At 39.9% G+C, this 20,276-nt stretch overlaps 2 protein-coding genes across 6 annotated transcripts in view; one reads left to right on the top strand and one right to left on the bottom strand.

Moving 5' to 3' along the window:
• Positions 1-3,909, top strand: part of PDE8B (phosphodiesterase 8B) — an 81,670-nt gene extending 77,761 nt beyond the window's left edge. For all 5 annotated transcript variants that reach the window (XM_063423386.1, XM_063423385.1, XM_063423384.1 and 2 more), the window contains 2 exons: positions 437-566; positions 1,074-3,909. In XM_063423386.1, the coding sequence (XP_063279456.1) occupies positions 437-566; positions 1,074-1,189 (246 nt within the window). In that variant the 3' untranslated portion in view covers positions 1,190-3,909. The remainder of the gene's footprint in view (positions 1-436; positions 567-1,073) is intronic.
• Positions 3,910-4,940: 1,031 nt separating this feature from the next.
• Positions 4,941-20,276, bottom strand: part of WDR41 (WD repeat domain 41) — a 33,060-nt gene continuing 17,724 nt past the window's right edge. The window contains exons 10-13 of the mRNA XM_063423387.1: positions 13,153-13,274; positions 12,082-12,170; positions 8,082-8,215; positions 4,941-6,230 (exon numbers count right to left, since the gene is read on the bottom strand). Coding sequence (XP_063279457.1) covers positions 6,078-6,230; positions 8,082-8,215; positions 12,082-12,170; positions 13,153-13,274 — 498 coding nt within the window. The 3' untranslated portion in view covers positions 4,941-6,077. The remainder of the gene's footprint in view (positions 6,231-8,081; positions 8,216-12,081; positions 12,171-13,152; positions 13,275-20,276) is intronic.

The raw sequence follows: 20,276 nt of genomic DNA, 5'->3' as shown, positions 1-20,276 counted from the left end.
TCAGAACCTGATACAGGAAGAGACGTTAGCACCAGCAACAATCTCTTCTTACTTAAAAGACAAATGGTTTGTAACACCCACTACAGACGTGGAAAAATGAGAGATCAAACCTGTTCTCTGCTGAAGGGCTGTGCAACCCCATTTTCTGTATTTTTAGCTGGTGTACCCTAATCACCGGATCATAGCATTCTGTCATGTTGGAGCTAAGTGCAATCACACGACTGCAGTAATAAAGAGTAGTTGTGAAAGGGAAGAGATGTTGATTTTAGTCCCCATTCCAGACAAAATAACACATATGAAACTAAGGCAGTTCAACTCAGGGGTCCTAAGACTTGTCTCAAATCTCCTATTGCAATTCATCTAATACCTTGACCTCTGCTACTCCAGCATGAAAGTCAGCAAAGCTCTAGCTGCTAACTGAGTTTTGTTTTCTTAGACTGATGAAGAGAAGAGACAGGGTCTGCCTGTTGTAATGCCGGTATTTGACAGAAACACCTGCAGCATTCCCAAGTCTCAGATTTCCTTCATTGATTATTTTATAACAGATATGTTCGACGCATGGGATGGTAAGTACTAACTTTTCTTCCTTGCTCTGACAGAGATTCCTACAGTCCAAAATTACTAATCTCAAGCTGGCCTTGTCTCCACTTTTTTCAGAGGCAGTATCCATATATAAGCAGTAGAGCACAGGATACTGTCAATCATCACACTGAAACCTGTTTCACTGCACATTATGAAGCTATGCACTTACCAGGCAATCTATGTAAAGAAGGAGTAATGGCTTAAAACCAATCTTCTTTTTCATCTATCTATTTTTTCCTTTAGCACTGTGTTTCTTCTGAGCAGCAGAAACTAAGACCACCATGGCTGCATGTTAGCATAATTTAATGAAGTCACCATGCATTTGGAAAGGGATTTTCTTGAAAGGGAAACACACTAAAAAAAATCTTTACCCTGTACTACTTTAAGGAATGGGAAAAACAAAAGAGAATAGGAGAATGCCTTCTCTCCTAGTAGGCTGTTCTTCTGCCCATTCTATAAACATGGTAAAACTCTTTTTCATGTTCTTTCAGCATTTGCACATCTGCCTGTTTTGATGCAACACTTGGCTAATAACTACAAACACTGGAAAACACTGGATGATTTGAAGTGCAAGAGTCTCAGGCTGCCATCAGAAAACAACAACTGACACTAAGTCAAGAAAACCAGACCTCTTGCTCTACCAGTTTCACTGTGAATCACTTACAGAAACTCTTGGCTACAAAGGGGATTAATGTTGCTTTTCCAGTGAAATTAAGACTGCGTGACAAGAACAAAATATTTTACTTGTTTTTACACTTCTATGAATTCTACAGAAAAATGTTTTTAGAGGCTATATAAACCACAGACGACTAAGTGCTCTTTGGAAATAATATTTTGTGGCAGAAAATGTACTTCTAAAAGTAGTTTCTAATACTGAATATGCACTTGTTGAATCTTGTAGTTGATACAACTGTATCCACTAATGCTTCACCACTATTATTCAGAGAAAGGGGTAATCTAGTCACCAGGAAAGTAAACATAGGCTGACAAATAAGGGTTGAAACTTCCCACTTCTCTAGCATAAATTTGTTCCAATTCTATCAATGTTCTTCAGCTCTCTGAACCATACTTCTAAAGAGAACATGCACAGCAAAACAAGTAAACCTTAATAAACTGGATACATAAAAAACCCAAACATGACACCTTTTAAAACAACCTTCTTATTACAGAGACTCTCTCAGAGCACCACCTGTTCTTTCTTTTCCATATAACATCTTGACAGGAGTCAATGTTCTCTAAAATTGATCATATAATACAGGAAAATAAGCATGTTCTGTCTAGATAGTGCCATCCACATGATTCTCTGCCATCTTGCAGATGTTATCACACAAGTTTTCACCAAATTTGACACTAAAAACTATTGTGGCACTAGATCTCTATCCTTTTTTATAAAAACGGTGTTTGTAAACATGGTCATCACTTTTATTAAACTGATCTAGATTTTATGGCAAGTTCATTTATTGTGCTAGTTCTAGGATGAACCTATCACTTTTTTTAAAAGTTTCCAGGCTATGATTTATAAAAGCACTATAATTTGTACTGCTTTATCCTCCTAATAAAATGCTGATTGGTTTTGTGATGTGAGAAGTACTTCAAAATATGTATATCAGTTGGAAATCAAACATAGTTCTTCATTCATTCTAAGACATGAAATTTATGCTAAGGCTTTCAAAGCACAATGTGTATTTTTGTACATCTCAATCACATCCAGAACATAAGTTTAAATTTTAGACTATTCTCAGACTATTCAGTAAATAAATACTAGCAGAACTGCTGATTTTTTACACTGTGCACTCCAGGCTGCAAGCAAAGCTGTCAAAGCTGTGGCTGGAGTTAAAAGAAGCAGTCCACCTACCCTGTGCTGTATCAAAAATCAAACTGACTAAAGGAAAAGGGGAAAAAAAGCAAACAGCATGGATTGCTATGGAAGAATAGTGACAATGCTGTTTACTGCAGGTAGCTTACATATGTGCCAACCTTTTTTGTATGTTTTGTATCAAGTTCTGAAACAAAAGGCAACATTCATAAAATGTATGTGCTGAAAAATGTATAGAAGCTATATTTTTGTTAGAATTGTAACAGATCCTTACTTCTGTCATAGCCAAGGCAGGTTGCTGTGTATTAAAATGCTGCATCGTGTATATCTGAAGAATGATGTTTTTGGTGAAGCATGGTTATTCATTCTTTCCTGTTATCCATGGCAACATTCTTCAGTGGATTTTTATTCAGAGAAGTTGAACTTCTGATTTTTATACTGTATACTGTTTGCTTTTACCATTTCTTTATTTAGAACTAGTGCTCTTGGTGGTTGTACCTTAACTATTCTGATAACTGAACACTCACTGCAGCTTGCATTAGAGAGAAGAATTTCCCAAGATTCAAGCTTTGTTAATTTAATTTGTTAAATATAGCAACATTGTAAGATCACATCCATGTAAAACGTTTAATTCATAGTTTTTGTCACACTTCTGTCACACAGAACAAAATGTCAACAGTGGAAGGCATCAAAAAATAAAGTTCCATTTGTGAACCAGAACTGAGGCCAAGGCATTAATACAGAATCAATGTATTTGTTGCAGGATCTTGTGTTTCTTCCCACAATCAGACTATGCAAAAAAAAAAAAAAAAGTGGATATTTGTGCAGATATAGGTCCTCTTTAATAGCAAAATAAACCAGCACAGATTAATCATCATCTGCCAATTGTGTCAGATCTCCTAGACCAGTTTACTAACAGCTGTTTGTTTCATACTGTTGTCAGTGCACAGATGTAAAACAGACACCTCAGAGTTGTAAAAGTATTAAGAGTAGGTCTCATAAAGATATTTACTTCCATGATGTGAACATATGGAATTTAATGTTACTGTAAGGTGGAAAAAAAACACATCAGTTAGATGTAAAATGTCTCATCTGGTCACATAATTCTGCTCACTGCATCTCCCAAGAACAAGTGACAACCTCTCATTTAACAAAGGAGTGGGATGTATACCTATCTTCTCTGTTAGACTCTAAGTTCATTTGTAAAACACAGAACTCAGAACTTTTAAGTCAACCGTTTTTAAAAGAAGAGACTATTGGGAGATTTACTGCCAATGGAGTGTATCTGAGAACAATAGTATTTTCGATAAATACAGATATTTATACATGCATATAGGACTATTTAAAGTATGAATTACATCCCTGTAAAATGCACAGCAAGTTGTGTGACTAGAACTGTTCAGTTAAATAGGTCTGTTTCTCTACCAGGTAGTCACTTAAAAGCAGTCACATAAAAATGAAATAGTTGTTCTCATGCAAAAGAAAAGATAATAAAAACATGATCTTCCTTCTCTCTAGTCATAACTGATGATAAGCAGGAGGCTCTCCAAAAAAATGCAAAGTTTTATAACCTTTCACTGTAGAAGTGTTGCAACAATGTGTACACACAAATATTACACATAACCAAATAGTTATTTAGCAATTAAAACAAGGACAAAAGATCCAAAGAGAGGTTTTAGCTCCCCAGCTTCTGCCGGGTAAGCCAAAAACGCAGCATCTGCTGATGAAGAGAAGCTGAAGCAATGTACAGTTAACATGCTTTCTCTCTCAAGTTTAATACCATATACCCAAAGGCATATTATTCTCAGCTGTAATCCAAATGCCTTTCCTACATGGGTCAACAGAATAGTCAGCCTTAGCAAGAATATGCAGATCAAGCTTTAACACTGATTTAACCTCCCTGAATTGAAAGGAGAGAGTAATTTAACAATTCCTCCATCTGTTTTGTGGTTTTGAAACATGTTATTTTGAGCTCTATACTCAAGTAAGATTAGCTGTACAACTTTGCTAAAAGCAGGGAAAAATTACAACTCAAAGGGGCATTACTGCCCCTCTGACCCACTTTCTAGAGAAGATTATGGTGTTATAATAAGACTCAAAAGGCAAAGGTGGGTTTCTGAGTGGTAGGAGAAAGGCAAGTGCCCACTGCTGATGTGGGAACCAAGGCTCTAAAAGGCTCTTTGGTGTCTTCTAGGAAGCTAGGAGCTTTCTCCTTTCGCTACTGCTCTTGCAAGAATCTGCTTATCCCTTGTTCCAATCACACTTACTGCTGCCACTGTATCTGAAACCTGGAATTACAGCCATGTAGTTCCCTGTACTGAAAACAATTCTCTTTGATTCAAAGGGCAGAGATGGCACTGAAAAGTTGCACAAGACTTATTCCTACACCATTTAACTGCTGTATCTTCCAAGTAGACCTGAGCAGCCTCTTCTACATAGTTTTATGACCATTAAGTTCTCAAACTTTTTCCTAGCTCTTCTCTGTTCAAATGGTAATGCACCACTCATTATCTTGTCCTCCCTCAGGCTTTCTTTGTATTAGTTCTGGGTTTAACTTTGCTTCATTTTCTGGTTTGCTGTTGTTGGGGGTGGGGGAGGGCACTGAGGAAGGGATTATTTGCTTGTCTTATTGATTAGTTTGTTGTGGTTTTGTTGCTGTGGTTTGAGCTTTATGTTTTAGTTTGCATTTCTTTCCCTACTCCTGTTTACCTGCTGCTATCTCAATACTCTTAGTACCTGTGTACTTGTTTTTTAACTCTGAAATACTATCTACCACTACAAACTTGGTGAAGATGTCTCTGAAGTCAGACTTTAGCTGAGAATGTAGTATTCATATGGCAAGACACAGTTTCACTGCTATTGAACAGACCAACTCCTACTGCTTAAGAAAGTATTTTACATTCTGAAAATTCATGGTAAGGCAAATGCTTTTTATTAGATACAAATTAATTTGATGAATGCACTATGGAAAGACCAATCTAAACGAATCACACTGCATGCTAGACGTGGTAATGGTGCTGTATAAACTCCAGTAACGTAGGCTAATCCAAGTAAAACTGCAGTGACTACTAGTAAACTGTTTCTATGTACCTCAGTTTGCCAAAAATTAGAACGTGACAAACGGTCACTACCTATCTTTTTTTCTTTCTCTTACCATTGGTGCAGAATATTAACTCCAAATGCAAAATTTCTATTTGAGAATGCTTGCTTTCAGGGCTTTCTGTGTACACACAAATCTGAGCTATCAGTGATGAAAGTTCAGCTTTTAGAAATAAATTAGACAAAGCAGGAAGCTGCAGATTTCTTCCCATGCCTTTTTCCTGCACATAGCACCGTGGATGCCCTCAACTGCTTTAATTATGATTCATCTGACGTATTTCACAATTCTTAATTTTGACATTCACCCGTGATCATTTTAAACATTCAGAGTATTATTAGAAACTATTTAATGAGTCATCATTACCTTCAGTCTTTCAACAGAACACCATTTCTGCTGACAGAGGATACTAAAATGCCCATTTCTCCTTTGTAAAGAGTAGCAACTAAGAGAAATTCCAATATAACACGACATTAAGTGTAAGACTTACTAGTAGTCAGATTCCCAGTAGCTCAGACATACCTTTACACTCATGTTTAACACATATCCAGTTTACATATATGCAGCCTGTATTGAAGCAATTTAAAGTCTGAGCTGCAAATCACCATTTTGTGCCAATTTTTTAAATAGTGTTAAACTGCGGAGGCTAGATTCTCGTTCACCATCCTTCCACAAAATAATGAGGTGGTCAGCAGAGCATGTAGCCAATCCCAGTTCACCAAAGTACAGGAACATCTGCAATGAAACAACTATTATTACCATGATGCTTGCATGAGATGGTCAATTTGCTTAATTATTTAGTGTATAGCTGGACTAAACAAATACATGTATCTGAAATGGCTCTACTTATAGACAGGAACACAAAATTACATACTGTATGTATGTCTGAGATGCCATAAAATTGCTACACAAAAACAACTCTTTAACATTGCTACACAAAAACAAATTCTTTAGGTACTTCACATTGAAAGATCTCCTTCTAAAAAAACAGTAAAGCCTTACAGATAGGGAAGCTAAAGGACAGAATCCTGAGGAAACTTGTTTCAAGTCAGCAGTAGAAGAGTTTTACATGAACTCTAATCTAGTTTCTTGGGAACAGAAGCCACAGTGTTCTGTTCACTGGGTACACTGTCTCCCCTCCCCCCTACAACACAGTAGGGTACTAGCAGCAGGCCTGGAAAGATCAAGGAACAAACAACTGTGACAGACATGCCTAGTCACACAGAGGAAGCCAAACAAGCAAGAAACACACCACTGGAGGGAAGTACAGCACCAGTGGAAGGATTTTGCAAGACCAATGGAGCTGACAAATCATGCGTTAATCCCTGAGGTCTGAGATGTTCACTGAAGACTGCCTAAAATTAAACACTAACTGCAGTTCAACACAACAGCCAATGGAACCAGTGATGTCACTATGGCATGCTCACAATGCCCTGATTCTTCAGTTTGTTAAAGGGATATGTCTGGGATATTCAGGCCAAAGCCTACCTGCCCTGGGAATGGTCACTTAAAAGCTAAAGGGTTCCAGCAGACATAGTCTGCCAAGCCCTTACCTTGGCTATCACATTTTATCACTACTCAACATTTTCTTCCTCAACAGCTCCTATTTGCCCAGAGTTTTAAAAAACCCAAAATTTTCCTTATGTAGAACACTGCAGGAAATCACATCTACCATCATGTCCATTACTCCTTTGCTCTGCATCTCAGCCAACATATGCCTCTCACCTTCTTTTTATCTCTTGCTGAATTACACACTATGTCCTCTTTCTTAGATAGCAACCTTCCAAGTGGATAATAAGACCCCTTCCAACAGTTTTTCAAAAGAAAGATGGCAGAAAGAGAGCCTTGCAGAAATCTCTTCAGCAGAAAGGTTCACCTTTGCTATTAAAAGCTTTCAGGTTTTAGCAGCAGCAGTTCTGAAATCCAGACTGTCTCATGAATGCTTGTGAGCAAAGCTACTCCAGAAACACACCATTCCCTTCCAACTGCCCTTCCCCCTGCTCCTGCCAAGAATGTATGTAGAAGTCCACTGTAACAAAGTGCTTTGTTACTGCAGTAAGTTGTCACAGGAAAGTGTGGAGGGAAAATGCCATTTAAAACAAACACACACTATTTTAGGCAGACAGCAGCATGGAATAATACTGGTAATACTGCTTAAGCTAAAAGACCTCCTTAATGCTCACAGCACAGAGGACTAAGAAATTGTTCAATGTGTTTTGGTTTTGGTTTGTGGTTTTTTTGGGTTTTTTTTTTGGTAGGAGCCCTTGTTCAGATTGTGAACTTAAGATGAAATCTGGATCATGTACATGGTTCCCAGCTGTATTGCTTGCAGTCTATAAATGAAGTCAAATACTCTGTCAGATCATCTCTAGCATATATGTGCAAACACAGTGCTCAGGTGTCAGTGAGCGAGTTGTCATTAAGTCAGTGTGTATTACTGTTTCACACTGCACTAAAGATACCACACTAACAATGTGTGGCTCCTACCCTCCAGAGCCAGTCAGAAGTTACAGTTCAAGAAACACTGTCAAATTTATGTTACTTACTAACATTCACTTTTTCTCATTCTTACTAAAGCTGACCTACCTGCACAGCTGATGAATGACCAATCAAATCACCAACCAGTTCCAAGAAATATACAGGTGTATTCTCATGCATCTTCTTAGCAGCTTGGTTTGCCTGCTTGTTTGCCCTTCCAAATCCCCACATGTTGAAAAACCCTGAGAGGGAAAAAAAAATCTTGTTTTGGGAAAAATCACAAATCAAATTTATTTCTTCTAGCTAAAGAGAGAACTACAAAAGCAACATAAAATCTATAAGCGGGACACTCTGTATGGCAAAAAGACTGCATTGTACTGTGCAGTCCTTTAGCATCTGGATTATTCATCCTGAGGAAAGAAGGAAACATAGCTACTTATCCCACTTAATGTGATCTAGAAAACATGCTGAATTACACACCTGGATGAGACAATACACAGATTTAAGAACAAATACAAAGACTTCCTAAAAATGAATTGAACAGCAAAGGTAGATGCAGGACAAGTGTTTATTTTTGCTCTGCCCTCCTATATTGTTACTTGTGCAAAGAGCACAAAAATCTCTGTATGTTCTGCACTATAGCATCTAAGTCCTGGCTCAGTGCCTCCTTCCTTCAGGTTTAAATCTATCAGTCTGTGTGGAGTGTAAAGATTCCACTCCACATGTTCCATTTAGATTGCACAAAAGTACCCAACCAAAGGCCCCAGAACTGTCTAACAGTACTGACACAAGTCAGAAGATTAGGTTCTGTTGACAATGCAGTTCTGACTTTATGCCCAATCCTGCCCTCAGCCCTATCAGCACATAAAACTAGAATTGTGCTAAACATTGTCCTGGTGCAAGGGAGATAACTGGTGAGATGAACAACTTCTTAAGGGATCCCTAGAATAAAAACAGTGCAAATCAACAGCATTATCTCCTTAAGGTTTTTTCCAAACATCTTGATTCATAGAAGTTATAAATTTCTAATGTGAAACCAAATACCACTTGTCACTGTGCAGATCAGTCTGTCAACAGCAATGCTGAAGACAGAACATTCCTGAAAAAGTGTTTCTAAATCAACCTGAGCAGCAAAAATATTTTTGCAAAAGACATGAACAGCCAGGCAGACAAGATACATCAAGAAAATTATTCACAACTTGAATAAAAAAATTCTACAGAAGAGAAACAGTCTATTGCTGTTCTCAGTCCTTGATACTAATTAGATTGTCCAGAGCATGTGTCAAAGATCACAAATGCCAGTGCGTGGGGGAGCTCTGTCAAAGAGTAGCAAGTACTACAAAGGAACTGTCATTACTCAACCATAAACAGAAAATACACAGGAGATGCAAGGAGGGTCAGGCCACTTGAAATGAATATAGAGAGGCTGTCAGAGTAAGTAAAAATGAGACAAGGCCAAGACCCATCTGGAATTAAAACTGGACAAGGACGTCAAAGACAACAAGAAGGGCTTCTTCAAATACATCAAAAACAAAAGGAAAACTAAAGATAATATGGGCCTGTTACTAAATAGAGGGAGGGATCCTGGCAGACCAGAATGCAGAGAAGTCAGGTACTGTTCTTCACCTCAGTCTTCAGTGACAAGACCAGCCCTCAGTATTCTCTGAGTCCAGGGTAAAGGAATGTTGGAAGGAATATTAGGTTAGAAACTATCTAGGCAAACCTGACATTCACAAGTCCGAGGGCCCTGAGTGGATGCATCTGCAAGTGCTCAGAGAGCTGGTAGACACCGCTGCGAGGCCACTCATGATCATCTTTGAAAGATCATGGAGACCAGGAGAGGTGCTGAGGACTGCAAGAACACGAATGACACCCTGGTCTTCAAAAGGGGCAAGAAGGAGGACCCAGGAAACTGCCAGCCAGTCAGCCTCACCTCAATCCCTGGAAAGTGACAGAGCACCTTATTCTGGAGACCATCTCTATCCACATGGCTGACAAGATGATGATCAGGAATAAGTAGCATGGGTTCAATAAATGTAAGTCATGTTTGACCCAATCTAATTGCCTTCTACAATAGAACAACTAGTTGAAAGGATGAGGGGAAAGTAGTGGATATTGTCTGTTTGACTTCAGCAGTGATTTAAACACTGTCTCTCAGAACATCTGCATAGACAAACGCAGGGTTGTGGGCTGGATGAGTGCACGGTGAGGTGGATTGAGAACTGGCTGAACAGCAGATCCCAGAGGGTCAAAATCAGTGGCACAGCTGGAGGCCTGTCACTGGCAGTGTCCCAAAGGTTCAATGCTGTCCTCTTCAACTTATTCAGCCATGACTTGGATGAAGGGGCCTGCTCAGCAAACTCACTGAGAACACAAAGCTGGGAGGAGTGGTGATACCCTGGAGTGCTGTGCTGCCCTTCAGAAGGACCTCGGCAGGCTGGAGAGAGGGACAGAGAAGAACCATCTGAAATTCAGCAAAGGGAAGTGCAGGGTCCTGCTCCTGGAAGGAACAACCCCAGGCACCTTGGGCTGACCTGCTGGGGAGCAGCCCTGAGGAGAAGGACCTGGGAATCCTGGTGGACAATGAGCTGTCCGTGAGCCAGCAGCGTGTCCTGGGGGCCAAGAAAGCCAATGGGATCCTGGGGACATTAGGAAGAGCATTGACAACAGGTCATGGAAAGTGATCCTGTCCCTGTACTCAGCCCTAGTGACGTCTCCCCTGGAGTGCTGTGTCCAGTTCTGGGCTCCTCACGACAAGCAAGATGGTCAAGCAGAAGGCTGAAAAAAGAATGAGAGGACTGGAGCATCTGGATAGGCTGAGGAAACTGGGCCTGATCAGCCTTTAGAGGGGAACTCATCAATGTCCATCAGTATCTGAAGGGAGGGTATCAAAACAATGGACCAGGCTCTTCTCAGACGTGCTGAGTAGTAGGACAAAAGGAATGGGCAGACACTGATGCACAAGAAGTTCCACCTAAATAAGTGGAAAAAATTTACTCTGTGTGTGACTGAGCACCGGAACAGGTTGCCCAGAGGTTGTGGAGTCTCCCAGTCTCTCTCACTGGGAATACTCCAGACCCATCTGAATACAATAGTGTGCCATGTGCTCCAGGATTACCCTGTTTGAGCAAGGAGGCTGGACCATATGACCCACTGTAGTACCTTCCAATCTAATCCATTCAGTGATTCTGTGAATTTCTGTACTTGGGGAAAATGCTTCCTGTAACACTGTCAACTAGCTGTGAGGACTGCAGTGCCCAGAGGCAGTATGTGTGTTGCCCGGAATGCAATAATCAACCACACAGAGGCAGAGGTCTTCAGTGAAAGCTGCTCCCCACCGAGAAAAAGAGGTTCAGCCTGTTTATTTCTTTCCTTTTATAATTTTGTGGGTCTGAAAGCACATTGGCTCTTGGGGTTACTACCCCTTCACCCCACTGGCTATGCCAGCTGTCAACCAACATTGTTTTCAGGCTGGAAATATGTAAGCAAAGGACAGTGAACAAAAACAAGAAAGGTTGTTTATGTTCCAAAGCGTGAGAAAGTGAAAGACTGACCCTTAATATTGCAACAGTAGCTAAAGAACTGACTCCATCTTACAAGCAAGTAGAAGGCTTTAAAAAATCTCAGAAAAACCAGGGCAACAGTATGTGAGTTTGGATACAGCTTCAAACCAAGTCCCAATATCATTCCAAGTTCAAAGAGGAGATGTAGAAAACACACTTTTTTTGTACCAGCTGCTTATCTACAAGCTTTTGTCACAAGGTCCTGCAACTATTTACTCTGGTATGGTATAGAATTCAGTACTGTTTGGTACAAGGAGGAAAAGATCCAGGTTTGTCAGGCCATCTTATTTTAACCGGCTCATACAACTGTAAATTCTAGATAAGCTTTATGGCACAGAACTGCTTCAGCTGGACCTTCTACCATCCCATATCAGATCTTGCAGGACTTGTACACCCACCCTCTCTTCAGTTTCCCTCCTGCACCTGTAATCAGTTGGGTAAACACAAGACATTTTCTCTCTTTACAAAGCCTGAAAACCTCTCTATTCCTGTATGGTGAATACTGGGTTTTTAAATGTTCCTTTAACCCCCCACTACTAGCAAACCTGTCGGAACTGGTTCAGCTGGCAGCTGCTGCTTTTCTCTGAGTTCCCAAATGCGCACACTGCCATCTTCTGAACAGGAGATCAGCTGCCTGTAAAAACAGTTGGTAAACAACACTAGCATGGATACTTACCTGTGCAAATCACCTTGTCATGCTTCTATGAAAGAGACAGTAAGTGCCTCAGGTTCCACACAAGTTTACTAGAACTCCTAAATGTAGCAGGGTGTGCAGATGTTCCACAGAAACAAAATTCATTAGTGGCAAAAAAAACTATTATAGACTTGTAGAATAAGTGGAAAAAATCAAACCTTTTCAATCCCATATCAAAATCATACCACTATGTAAACCAAAACATAATCAGTCTAGACTCAAACACAGTTCCACTAATTGAGTTCTGTAAGTTTACTTCCATTAAGTAAAATCCTATTTTTTCTTACGGAAAAATAATGAAATGAAAGGTACTGTTTCATGACACATTTAGAACAGCTTAGAACACATGCATTTACAAGACCAAGGCCTCAGTTTTTATCTTCTGGCAGACTTTGCCCCACTGAACAAGAACATAAGAGGATCTAACACTACTAATTAGCATATACATATGTATCCAGCAACTTGTCTAAGTTGGCTGTCAAAACAAGTTCTAGCTAGGAATTCTGCACTAACAAACAAAAACTGCAAGTTGTTAATTTTTGTTAAAACTTTCAAGTGTTACAAAATACTTAGTGAAAAATATATTCTGAATATGCTATATGCCTTTGCTTTCCAGAAGTAAAATGCCATTAAGCTGTACTTCCACAATACAGATGAAAGTGCTTCATCAAATCTGATTTTGAAAAGAGCTGAGATATTTTCAGCCTTGGTACCACTCATACTGGAAAACAGGTTTTCCTGTTGAATTACAAAGACAAATTTTCCAAAATCAGATCAACAAGCTGTACCGAATAAAAGCAGCTCAAACTGAAGATCAAGTCCCTGCCCTAGAAATCCAATGTAGCTTTGCAGCCTGTCTCCAGTCACTCTTCCAAGTCTTGCTTTTCTTTATTGCATTAACAAAATGTACTGTCTTTTGTACCTGTTTGGAAGCTTCTCAATGTGCAGCACAGAGGAGTCATGAGCAGCTCTCTGGCAGGCAATAACACGCTTCATTTGAAGATTATATACGTATATGCCTTTCCCAACAGCAGCAAACACACACTGGAAAGAAAATTCAATAGAACAACTTACAGAAACAGATACTGAAGGATCACCTTGCATATAATGGGTTTCCAGTGATACAATGACCTAGCTTGTTTCTGTCCTCATGTTGCTGCTTTATCCCAAACATATGAAATTAGCAAGTTATAAAAAAGAGATGGATTTTTTGAAGTAAATGTGGGATATAATCCTATACTCCAGCAGTAATTTAATGTCTGTGTTTTTATCCTGTACCTCATAGTGTAAGCAGAAACTAGGAATACCAGCAAATCAACATACTTCTGTAATTAAATGCTTATGTTCTTACAGTAAAATGATGTCCCATGTTTTGAAAAACTCTTATCAAGAAAAGCTGAGAATACAGGAAACTGTTCAGCAGTTTGACTTTTTTTCTAAATTTAACTGAAGATAGAGCTGGATAAAGAGGCCTTGCTCAAGCCTTTGGGCCCTACTGAATACAGAAAAGGAACTCTCTCACAGTAAAGTATTACACAATACTGCATTTTGCATTCAGTGTTCTTCTGAAGAAGAGTGCAGGCATTCCATCTCATAACCATCATGGCCCTAAGACATCAGAAACAGTTTTACTGATCTTTGGACCTGGACTGCCTCAGGACTTAAAGGGTAGATGAACTTAAAGGGTAGAATCCTGTGCACATACAGATGATTAATATTTAGTACAGAGGAGTGCAAAATGTTTCCATTCAGTACATATTTGCAGTTTTGAACATATGTTTAGATGATAGTGTGCTGGAATATTTCCCTTAACAGCCTGCTTCCATTTACACAACCCAAACATTAACATCTCATATATAATCCACACTACATGCCTGTCAACATTTTATACAGCTTGTAACCTAGGGTCTATGACTAAAATTTCCTAGATATATTCAACAATGTTTTGACATTGTTCAAAACTCTTTGTCCAGGTTTTTATTCTTTTTTTTCCCTTATGTGTATCTGTTGTGGGAGCTCTGAAACTAAACAGATTTGTGACAGCAATGTTACCAAATTAAGAGAAAAAACCAAAACACTGAGCCCATTATCCTAGTTTTGCATAAAGTTCAAATTCAATGGCCTTCTATGTAACTCATACACCTTGAGCCATACAGTCTTACAGCTTTGCAAAAGATGTTCTTCATGGAGCACTCTTCTTTTTTCACAAGCCCTAGCAAAATCCTCAAAATCCAAGAAAATAAAACATATGAAGCATAAATGGTACACATCTATTAACAGGCAAGCTAAACACACACATATCAGGACAGCAGATGCACTCCTTAGCACTGTTTCCTAGTTTTGAAAATCTTTACCATCCTGATTGTTTCTGAATCATGTTTTGCCTACAAGCTCAGTGTCAAACTAGACAAGTGTATATCTTCTCCAATCACCTAACTACCAAGACTGGAAAACAGGGAACACATATATTTTACACTACCTTTTTTTTAACATGAAGAACTTTGCCTTGAGGCAGCAGGTAACAAAATAATACATTATACAAATACATTTCTGCACCATCTTTTAAAAAGGAGCTTTACAATACAGACAGCACTACCTTAAAAGTGTAGAAGAATTTTTAGAAGAGCGAGGCCACAATCTATTGATAGAAGGTTTGAATAATCCTTGCCATCAGGGAACAGTATGAGAGTCTGTACTGTTCCTGTGCTGTTCCTATAGTGCCTTTAATTAACAAGAAAGTAGCAATTGTAATACTTTAGTGTTCCTTCTCACAGATGCTTCCTTGCGGATGCTGAAGATATGTAGCAACTTGTTATGCCTTCTCATGGATGCTGAAGACAGAATGTTATTCATAAGACATAACAAAGAAAGACTATATGCCAAAAATGTGGACCAATGAACAATCATTTAGAGTACATGCATATGAACTTTTAGCCAAACAACAACTGTTTAGCTGTACTTGTTCTTATTCTGTAACCCATAAATATAATAAAGATAAACTGATCATATTGATGTCTGTTTGGTACTCAGCTCCTCTCCTGCAACATAATGTTGACCCGGCTGATGTGATGAAGAATTGGCACTGAGCTCCAAACTCCAGACAACGGAGACAGGAGCTGAGCTACAAACTCAAGAAACTGGGACGGGGCTGCTGAGCTGCTTCAAACTCTGAATCAGAGAAGGAAGCTACGAGACAGGAGAGCAGAAGTGGCCTCATCGAAGGAAAATCAGAGCTGGATGCTGAGCAGGTGCACCCTCAGACTTCTGCACGGTAAGGAACTGTAAAGCTATGGATTTAGAAGAGGCAGTTCAACTGCTGCAAAGTATTCTCTCTAAGAGAGGGAAAGCAGCAGAAGCAAAGAGCCTTCATGATTTTGTGAAGTGGGCACAGAAACAGGGGAGTTTCCAAGAAATTCCTTTGTTGTTTAGCCCTGGCGCTTGGCAAGAATTTGGGGAATGTCTGTGGCACATGGTAATAGCAGGAGGAAAAACGGGAAAAGAAGCGCAGAGTTATGGGGAAATTTGGAAGTTGGTGACTGAAACATTGAAAGAAATGAAAGCAGAACAGCAGAAAGCAGCCCAGACATTGAGTTTAGAGCCTGTGAGTGATGAAAAGAAAAAATCTGGACATCTTGCAAATCTTTTTAATACTAGTATTAAGCCAATCAGAGGTATGGTTGCAGTGCCTGTGAGTTCAGTTGCTGAATTGCAACGTTGTGTGCAAGAACAGGTCAAGACAGGCTCTGAATCTCTGTTTCCTGAGCAAAAAATTGAACCAACAGTAGAAATAGCTGCTGAGGGAGGAATTTGCTGTGACTCTCAAAAAAGTTACCCAAGATTGCCAGCTAGTGGATTGAGTGGAGCGAGCAATTCAAATCAATCTCCCAATGAGTCACAGCATCCAGGAAAGGAACAAACAGATAACATGATGAAAGAAGTTTTAAGAAAATTAAATACTCTTACTATGGAGCAACAAAGACAAGACAAATATCAGATAGAGCCAACAGCTCCTCCTTTGCCAAAATGTACACAACAAGTAATACAACTAAAACAACTAGATGCTCCTCAATCAAATTCCAGTCAAGAAAAAAGACATGTATCTTCTCGGTGGTCAGGAGTCATTCGTGATGCTATACTTGAAGGAGAATGGCAAACTGCTGCAGCCACCACTCGTCCAGTTATAATAGACCCTGCCAATCAATTAGCTGAATGGAGAGCACATGATCGGAAAATTCTGCAACAAGCAAAGCAGATTGTTATGCAGCATGGACTGAAATCTGAAGCTGCAAAATCTATTATAACATGGATCTTTCAAGCAGATGTGATGGCTCCAGCTGACTGTCAGAATTTAGCTCGGTTGTTGTTGACTCCATCTGAATTTTTAATGTGGGAAAGTGAATGGTATCGAAAAGCACAAATAGAAGCAAATAAGCAAGGGCTTCGAGGACATGATTTATATGGGATTACTGCAGACATGATTACAGGAAGAGGAACTTATTCTTCCACAACAACTCAATTACAGTATCCCTTGGAGCTGCATCATTTGGCTGCTCAACTTGCTCAAGAAGCTTTGTTTAGTATACCACAAAATAAAAAGACTCCAACTTTTTTTAATGTAAAGCAAGGGATTGGTGAAAATTATTCACATTTCATTAATCGTCTGTGGGAAGCAATCAAAGATAATTCAGATTTACTTGAAATGAAAGATAATCTTTTTCGATTGCTTGCATTTGAGAATGCCAACAGCAAAACAAAATCTATTTTAGTGACTTTACCACAAGGATCACCTGTTGGTGAAATGCTTTTGCGTGTCAGCAGAGCAGAGCAACAAACTCAGACTGCCACGGTAGCTGAAGTTGTAAAAGAAGCAATGGGACCACAGACCAAGTTAATAGCAGCTCCTCTGAAAACAGGAGGACGACGTTCAACAACTGTATATCCTAAAAAGCAGCAGGGAAGAATTACAGGACCATGTTATCGGTGTGGACAATCAGGACATTTACGAGCAACTTGTGATCAAACTGTCTGGTGTGATATATGTCAAGTTGGTACTCATGCTACTGTGGCTTGTCGAAAATTGGCAAAGGAGATCAAGAGCACGAAGGGAGGCCGCACAAAGATAACAACAGCCCCTGCTTGGGATCCTTACGTCAACAAAGGCCAGCCACCAGAGGGAGCCTCAGAGTGGATGTGGAAACAACAATACTTTAACTAATACTGCAGTTCAAAAAATTCCATCAAATGGTACAGGCCCTCTTTCTACTGAAGAATGTTAGTATCTGATTATGTTAGTATCTGATTCTCATTATGTTGTTGAAGTTGCATAACAAATTGAAGATGCTTTGTTAAGAGAAACGAATAATCCAAAATTAGGGCAACTGTTTATGCAACTCAGAAGTGCAGTTAAACTTTGGACAGAACCATACTGTGTTATTCACATTCACAGTCATCAGTGGGATCAAGGTTTAGGAGATGGAAATGCTTGTGCTGATGCACTTGTGAGCACAGTTCAGCACATGCCTCCCCAAGATCAGTTTGGTCAAGCACGAAACAGTCATGACATATTTCATCAGAATGCAAGAGCTTTGACAAGACAGTTTGGACTTTCACATGCTGAAGCACGAGGAATTGTTCGTGCTTGCCCACAATGTGGTAATCATGGGCCAGGCCTTGGTTTGGGTGTTAACCCTAAGGGTCTCAAAGCATTAGGGATTTGGCAAATGGATGTTACACATGTGTTGGGGGTTAGATTTGCCTCTTTTTCACTTACAGATTTTTTCCCCGTAAGTTGCTAAGAAACCTTAACAACAGTGCTTAACCAAACAAAGGGAGTACTTGAAGGACATGGCAGCACAAGGCTACACCTATTGTTTTGTGTCTCTGGGAGTTTCCCTCAGAGGGGAGATAGTGTGAGCTTTGGGAAAGGTAAAAGACAGAGCTGGGAGGGGCAGTGGCTCACTCTTGCTCTTAGCATCGAGGAGGACAGTCAAGCTGCCCCTCGCTGCAGGAAGAGTTCACGGCCATCACTCTGTCTCATTCTGGGAATCCACCCTCATCTGCTCGTGTACCCAGGAATCCTGAGCTCGCTTTCTCCAGCCTCCCCCCACCGCTGCTGCTTCTTTGGAGCTTTGAGGTTCCCCTGCTACTCTGTAGCCCTGCACTGCCCAGCCCTGCCGGGACACCCCTGCTGCTCCAGCTGCCAGCGCAGAGCTCCTCATCTCATCCACCAGCCCGGGACTTTCCTCCCTTCCAGCCCGGCCTCTCAGAGTCCTGCAGGGGCACCGAGATCAAACTGCTCTGGGCTTTTGTAAAAGAAAGCCCTCAAGGTTCTTGGTTCTGTTTATTGTTAATGCTGTAGTTGCTATTTGTTTGTTTGTTTTGTCATATATACTAGTAAAGAACTGTTATTCCTATCCCCATACCTCTGTCTGAAAGTCCCTTTAATTTTCTAAATTAGAATAATTTGGAGGGAGGGGATCTGAATTCTCCATCTCTAGGGAGGTCCTGCCCCCTTCCTAGCAGATACCTGTCTTTCAAACCAAGACAACATGTAGCAGAGTTTGGAAGGTTGAAATATGTACATGTATCTGTAGACACATATTCAAAAATGGTATGGGCCACTGCTCAAGCAGGGGAAAAAGGAAGGCATGTATGTAAATGTCTCACTGCTTGTTTCGCTATTATGGGCATTCCTGAAACTGTAAAAACAGATAATGTTCCTGCCTATATCAGTGAAACTGTCAAAGTATTTATGAAACAATGGGGTGTGAAACGTATCACTGGTATTCCACATTCTCCCACTGGTCAAGCTGTCCTTGAATGTAACCATAAAGTTTTGAAAAGCTATTTGCAAAAGCAGAAGGGAGATGAAAAGAACCTCAACAATTCTTAATAAAGTCCTGTTCACAATAAACTTTTTATGTCTCACAGAAGGACGTGAAGAACCACCTGTTGCTATTCATCACTGGACTGTAAAAAGTGGAAGGCCACAGAGTCTTCCTGATTTGCTTGTAACCTACTGGAATCCTAAAACAGGAATCTGGGAAGGTTCTGCACCAGTTTTTTTTAATGGCCAAGGTTAGATGTGTGTTTCCACAGGTGAAGGTCCATTGTGGATGCTCAGCAGATTTACACGACCTGCATGGACAAGGAAGAAGACAGACAACAGTGGAGACAAAGACTGTGTCTCACTGAACCAGTTATATGATTGTTTGATATATTGAAGTGTCCATATTTGGATCCTGAAAGCATAGTACTTAAAATTTTTAATGGACAACCACTTGGAAATTTAGCAATACCTGTAGAATTAAGAGTGTTTCATTCAGCTTGTCCTAATTGTTCTATGTCAGTTACTTTAATTTTATGCTGTGGTCATTGTTCTGAGCCTTATTATAGACATGGTATGGCAATTTACATATGTCATTGTCTTTGTTTTTGATATATTGGCACTTTTAGCCAGCAGACATTTGAGCAACATTGCAGAGAATATGTAGGGCTTGATGATGAACAAGATTTGAGGAATTAGGTGCCAGACAATAGAGAGGAGATTGTTTTAGGCTGCACAAAATGAGCGATCAACGAAGCTTATGCTATTTCAGAATCAAGCCTGCGCACTTCATTGTTGGGATGGCCTTGTTGTTCCTGTGGAGCAGAACAAACTGTATCCTCCATCAAATAGATGTGCACCAAAATACGTGGGTCACATGGGCAAAAGAGACAGGTCAGAGTTCTTTCTGTTTATCCATGACTTCTGCAGGAAACCCCTTCAGAACTTGTCTGATAGGCATTCCTGGAATCAGTGTGTCAGAGTTCAAAGGTTATAGCACAGGACAATGTAAGAAAGAGATGTCAGATGCTCATTGTACGGCTGAATTGATTTCTAAATTAATGAAGTCATTGTCATGGGACCCACAGGAATTGGATTTACTGGGGTCTCAGCCCATTGGCAATTCCTCAAAAAACTGGACACAAACATGTTTTGCATTCAGTGGATCTACATTTACAGATGTTCAATTTAAAAACCCACAAAGATGGTCAAGATGGACA

This window comes from Prinia subflava, chromosome Z (genome assembly GCF_021018805.1).
Source record: "Prinia subflava isolate CZ2003 ecotype Zambia chromosome Z, Cam_Psub_1.2, whole genome shotgun sequence".
Classification (NCBI taxonomy): domain Eukaryota; kingdom Metazoa; phylum Chordata; class Aves; order Passeriformes; family Cisticolidae; genus Prinia; species Prinia subflava.
The sequence above is the reverse complement of the archived record's forward strand: the minus strand, read 5'-3'. Positions and strand labels throughout refer to the sequence as shown.